Source organism: Salvelinus sp. IW2-2015, linkage group LG22 (assembly GCF_002910315.2).
Source record: "Salvelinus sp. IW2-2015 linkage group LG22, ASM291031v2, whole genome shotgun sequence".
Taxonomy (NCBI): domain Eukaryota; kingdom Metazoa; phylum Chordata; class Actinopteri; order Salmoniformes; family Salmonidae; genus Salvelinus; species Salvelinus sp. IW2-2015.
Genome location: NC_036862.1, coordinates 20024736 through 20030621, shown reverse-complemented (window position 1 = coordinate 20030621; position 5886 = coordinate 20024736). Strand labels below are relative to the sequence as shown.

The window sequence follows — 5886 nt, the reverse complement described above, 5'->3', positions numbered from 1 at the left end:
TAAAATGCAGCAGACAGCGTTGTTGGACTCATAAACAAACAAGTTGAATGAATGAATCGTTTTGCATTCCAGTGATAAGGGAGTAAGAACCACAGCACGCGGATGTTGGTGGTAGCGGGAGTTGTTCATGCATGGCTGGGGTTAGTGTGTTCAGTAGGGTTAATGTTACAAATCAAAGGCGAAAAGGATTGTTAAGATTATGGTTATCATACATGGCTGTGGGTTAGTGTGGGTTATAGGTTAATGTTGGACGGAATATCAAAGCGATGTGTTAAGAGGTTTGTTCATCAAGGGCTGGGGTTAGTTTAGGGTTTCGTTTAAAGGTGTAAATCGACTCTACACAAGACGGCCTAATCGGGACTGTGTTTAAGTGTTTGTTCATCATGGCTTGGGGTTCGATGTGTGTTACAGTGTTGTATAGTAGTACATCTGGGGTGGCGTTCTACGGAGCGGTTGAGTGGTAGGTTAAAGTTTTTTTGCGAGTGGGCACGAGGCTGGGGAGTGTGGTGGGTGGATTAACCATCTGGTTAATTGTTACATACTCACAAGCAATGTGTTAAGTTGGTTTCATTCGGTGTGTGGCATTCGGTTTGCGAGGTCTAGCTCAGTTGTTGTATTAGCATGTTAAATTGCTTTACAGAATCGGCATCACAGTGGTCGGGTGTTTAAGTTGTTATCATGATGTGGCATGTTGTGCTTGGTGGTTGATAGTTGGGTGGTTAAGGTTAAGTAGGGTTAGGCACCTCACAGAATTGGTTGGGTTGTGGTAGATGTTTGTTTGTTGCATGTGCCACAAGTGTTGTGTGGTGGCTGGGAGGTTAAGGGTATTAGTGGGGATAGGTAGGTGTGTCGTGACATGTGCCGTCAGCATGTGTCGATCGTGCTGTGTGAGAGTACGCTGTGGGTGGCTTGTGTGTGTGGTTGTTAGTACGAGTGTGGTTAAAGATTGTTGTTCATAGGCTGGCTATGGCTTAGGGGTTAAGCAGGTTTAAGTGTACACTAACACAGCAAGTGTGTTAAGTTTTTTCATCATGGCTGGGGTTAGTGTGTGTAGGTTTAATGTTTACACTCACGCAATGTGTTAGTGTGTTTCATCATGGCTGGGATTGAAGGTTAAGGTTAATTGTACACTCACAGCGGATGTGTTGGGTAGGAGTTTGTTCATCATCGGCGATCAGCAATGTTTGGAGTAGAACCACCAGAGAGATAGACGCTTATCAGGTTTCCCGGGAACATGGGTGGCCCCTACAAACTCTGTGAACTGATGGTGCTGCCCTCCCGTTGGTCACATAACAGACTGATCAAATCCCAAAGATAGCCGTAGACTATGCGGACGGCGTTGAATCGGGGAGCGTTGCTCCAGAACACCGTCTATAGAGCGATGTACATCGACTGAGGTAGAGAACATGAAGAGAGAGAGATTCAATAGATGTAGAGGATGAGAGGAAGAGAGAGATGAGTCGAGTACGAGAGAGAGAGAGAAGAGACGCAGGTAGAGAGAGAAGAGAGAAAGACTGAGAGATTATGGAGTGTTGTAGGAGAAGGAGAGAGAGAGAGAGAGAGTAGAGAGAGGAGATGAGATGATCGAGGAGAGAATATCACACAGTTTTGTTCATATCACTTGTTCAGATGCTTAGCATGTGTTGTTTCTGTTCAGGATCATGCAGACATTGAGTGGAAGTTTGCAAGAACCAAGTTGTGGATGAGTTACTTTGAAGAGGGGGGGACTCTGCCTTCTCCATTCAACATCATCCCTAGCCCCAAGTCAATCTGGTACTTCATCTGCTGGATCAGGAAACACATCTTCAAGATCACCAGGGCCAAGAAAACAGAAACATTTGGAACCATAGGGGTGAGGATGAGGTCTCTAGTCTACATCAACAGTACTTTTATTGAACAGTAGGGTGGCAGAATTCTAGTAATTTCCCCAAATTCCCAGGTTTTCCAGAAATCCTGGTTGGATGATTCCCCTATTTCTTGTTTATTCCCCTCTGATTCTGGGAATCTTCCAACTAGGATTCCTAGATGTAATGCTTATCCCCTCTGATTCTGGGAATCTTCCAGCTAGGATTTCTGGAAGACCTGGGAATTTGGGAAAGTTACTGGAATTCTGCAACTCTTACAGCTTACAGTTGAAACTTCTACTCCTTCTCTTCTCTAGTCTCAGTGGGTTGTTCACAACGAATTATCATGAATGAAATGACCTGTTCTTCCCAGAATGGTTAGACGTGCATCATGAGACATAACTGTTCTGATAGCATCAGCAGTTAGAAGTTAAAGGGATAGTTTGGGATTTTGGCAATGAACCATTTTTATGTCTCTGCGTCCAGTATGAAGGAAGTTAGAGGTAGTTTCACAAGCCAATACTAACTAGCATACGCGCTAGCTTAGCGAAAAAGACGTAGCCCAAAGACGGGAAGTCTTCTCATACAGCTAGTTAGCATTGGCTCACAAAACCACCTCTACCTTCCTTCATACTGGATCCAAAGACATTCAAATTGGATCCACGAGTTCATCTGACTCTGGAGAAGAAGATAAAGGGCTTCATTGCCCAAATCCCAAACTATCCCTTTAACAGAGAATGGGCAGGTGATGACAGCGCTAGCTGGCCAAATCTCTACCAAGCAGGAAATCACATTAACTGACTAGTCATGCTGCCTGGTGTGCTTTTGGAGTAAATTAATGTTTCTCTTTTGTAGAGACGGGCTGCTATAAACGTAAGAATAAACCACCAGTATCAGGTATTTATGTGTTTCTTTTATCAATATAAAATTCATTATGTTTCAGTTTTCAATGTGTTTCATTCTGTAGATGCACATATTTTGAACTTGATTTTTCCCAAATGGCACCCTATTCTCTATATAATGCACTACTTTTGACCAGAGCTCTATGGCCCTGGTCAAAAGTAGTGCACTACAGTATATAGGGAATAGGATGCCATTTGGAACACATCCCTGTACCTGTCCACTCTCAGGATAATGTTTTCCATATTATTAAGTAACCCAGCAGTGGATGTATTTGATAGGATTTTATCAACCTGTGGACTGTGTTGTTTTCAGGAGGTTTTGAGGAACCTGGTGAAGAGATATGTAGCAGCCATGATCAGAGATGCCAAGACAGAGGAAGGACTGACTGAGGAGAACTTTAAGGTAAGGTTTCCTCTGACATTACACATGTATTTACATGTGTTTCTCTATCCAGCACCAGACAGGGACTACAGAAGAACAATAAGCATTGTTTCTAACTCCAGCAATGAATGTTGATTAACGTGCACTGTCCACTGTAAATGTCATAAATAGATAAACAAGTTGTATGTGTGTATGTTTCTTTCCCCAGGAGCTGAAGCAGGACATCTCCAGCTTTAGGTATGAGGTCCTGGGGATGATGAAGGGGAAGGTGGGGCCCGAGGGTGGGGGCGTGGCTCTAGCAGGAAGTAAACCCAGTGAAGAGGCAGGGGCCTCCATTTTGGTCTACCCTGACCACTCCTTCAAGTACTCCCCCAAGTTCTCCCCAGCCACGCCTAAGACCAACATGTTTCCCGACACCACATCCATACTCCAGCAGAGGGCAGCCCCCTCCTCCACCTCCTCCTCCACATCCCCTTCCACCTCTCAGGGCTTGAACCGACTGGTCAACGGCTCTGTGGTACCCTCTTGGGCCTCCACTGACACCTCCTCCAACCCCACCTCCTCCACTCCCATCTCCTCTTCCTCCTCCACTCCCATCCATGCCTCCACCAAAGACATGCTGTCCAGGAAAAACTTTCCCAAAGACATCTGTGACTTTGGGCTCTACTCTGTGTCTGAGGAGATGGGAGAGGCTGACCTGGAGGTGCTGGACTGTGATGGAGAGAAGGAGGAGCAGGGTGGAGCGAGGGAGAGGACGTGTACAGAGAAGGAAGAGAACGAAGGGAGGGGAGAGTGAAGAGAGAGAGTCCATGTTAAAACAGACTGTTGAGGATGAGACTGATACGTAGAAGGACTTATTTTAATGTATCGTTATGATGCGTCTTCATGGAGGCCTGTGTAGTAGCATGCCTTGCTTCTCCAGAACCAATTCAGCTCTCAGACTAATATATTCTGGTCTATAAGACAGAATGTATAAGCTGGAAAACAGGAGACAAGAAGTCTGTTTCTTGGTTGTGTCCCAAATAGCACCCTATTCTCTATATAGTGCACTGCATTTGACCAGGGGACAAAAGGGCTCCTGCCAAAAGTTGCGCAATGTGTAGGGAATAGGATGTCATGTGGAACAAGCAGATAAGACGTCATTCTCCGACCAGGATGTTTGGGAAACCTGTGAATTTGGGGAAAGTTACTGGAGTTTTGCCACCCTATACTGTACGTGATAGAACTATCAGTATTTTATTAACAGTCCCTGTCTCTGCTGCTTCCCCCAGTCAGCCCCCTGCTATTTGCACGACAATCCTTTGCCATAATGTATAATGGAAAACGCTAATGAATCTTGCAGGTAGATCTAAAACAATGTCACACATTGGCAAATTATTCAAAACAAGTTGGATGATGCTGTCTAGTCTATCTCGGGTGTTTCCCAAAAGGCACCTAATTCCCTATATAGTGCACTACTTTTGATCAGAGCCCTATGGGGCAACACCTGGAGAAGTATGCAGGTGTTCGCAGGGCTACTCCTGATGCTCGCAGGGCTACTCCTGATGCTCGCAGGGCTACTCCTGCCCCCCTCCAACCAAGCATTCACGTGCCCTGTCTGCCACTGCAGCTGGAAATCCAGGATTGGGCTCCACTACCACCAGAAGACCAGACGTAGGGCCTAAAGAACGTTGTTTTTCTATGCAAGCGAGTAAGACCTTTAGATGCAACGTTTTCTTTCAAGTGAAATCCCACAAGAGATGCTATACTGTACATGTAGGGGAGAGTGGGGTAAGTTGAGCCCCCTAGGGAACCATACACAAAATTAATAATTGGACCAAGTGTTTAGGAAGAGGTKATTTTATGGATTCTGTGAAGGAAGATACATGGAAAAATTTGTGCGCAAAAATGGATTTTCACCAAGTCAAATGAATTTATTGTGTTAGAGGTTTCATGATGCTTGTATCTAAACCAAAGTAGATCATTTGAAGATTGTTCTATACATCAGTTGAGGTTATAGGCTGCAATATGAAGTCCTAAACCTAGCATGAAAGTACATCCTAGTAGCTGTGTTGGCTAATATGTCAAAATGTTTGCCTTGGGGTAAGTTGAGCCAATGGCCATGGGGTAAGTTGAGCCAATGGCAAGTTGAGCAAATTGAAATGTTTTCTTCCCAGGCCTAATGCAAGGCATTATTGCTGGGATAGGAGGTAACATATGTTGAAATGTTAATAGTGCTTTAAAATGTACAGTGTTTTTTAGGTGTTAAGCCTGTGTTAAAAGATGCATAAACTTATTTAAAGACAAAAAAGTGATTGTAATTGTGTTAAAGATAGACATGGTTTTAAAAAGTCAGTGGTAATATTTCATTCAGTACAGAAATGTGAAGGCGGCTTAACTTACCCTGTCCCATGGTTCAACTTACCCCATACTCTGAGTAAGTTGTGCCAAGAGACAACTTTTTTTGGACAAGTTATGTTTTAAAATCTGTAATGTTTACTGGAATTCTGATTATTTCCAGGGATACACAACATCCTGAAATATATGTAGATATCTTTGTTAGAAATAATACTATATTTCCCTTGACGGAGTGATACTGAATGTAAAAAATGGCTCAACTTACCCCACTCTAACCTCAACTTACCCCACTCTCCCCTACACTTACCCCACTCTCTCCTACACTTACCCCACTCTTCCCTACACTTACCCCACTCTCCCCTACACTTACCCCACTCTCTCCTACACTTACCCCACTCTCTCCTACACTTACCCCACTCTC

The 5886-nt window shown here is 44.2% G+C and overlaps 1 protein-coding gene across 1 annotated transcript in view; it reads left to right on the top strand.

The window, feature by feature from the left end:
* LOC111949821 (short transient receptor potential channel 4-like) overlaps positions 1-5886 on the top strand; it is a 25012-nt gene that overhangs the window by 18455 nt on the left and 671 nt on the right. Inside the window, exons 12-15 of the mRNA XM_070433903.1 lie at positions 1668-1852; positions 2700-2741; positions 3060-3149; positions 3337-5886. The exon at positions 3337-5886 is cut by the window's right edge and continues 671 nt beyond it. Coding sequence (XP_070290004.1) covers positions 1668-1852; positions 2700-2741; positions 3060-3149; positions 3337-3924 — 905 coding nt within the window. The 3' untranslated portion in view covers positions 3925-5886. The remainder of the gene's footprint in view (positions 1-1667; positions 1853-2699; positions 2742-3059; positions 3150-3336) is intronic.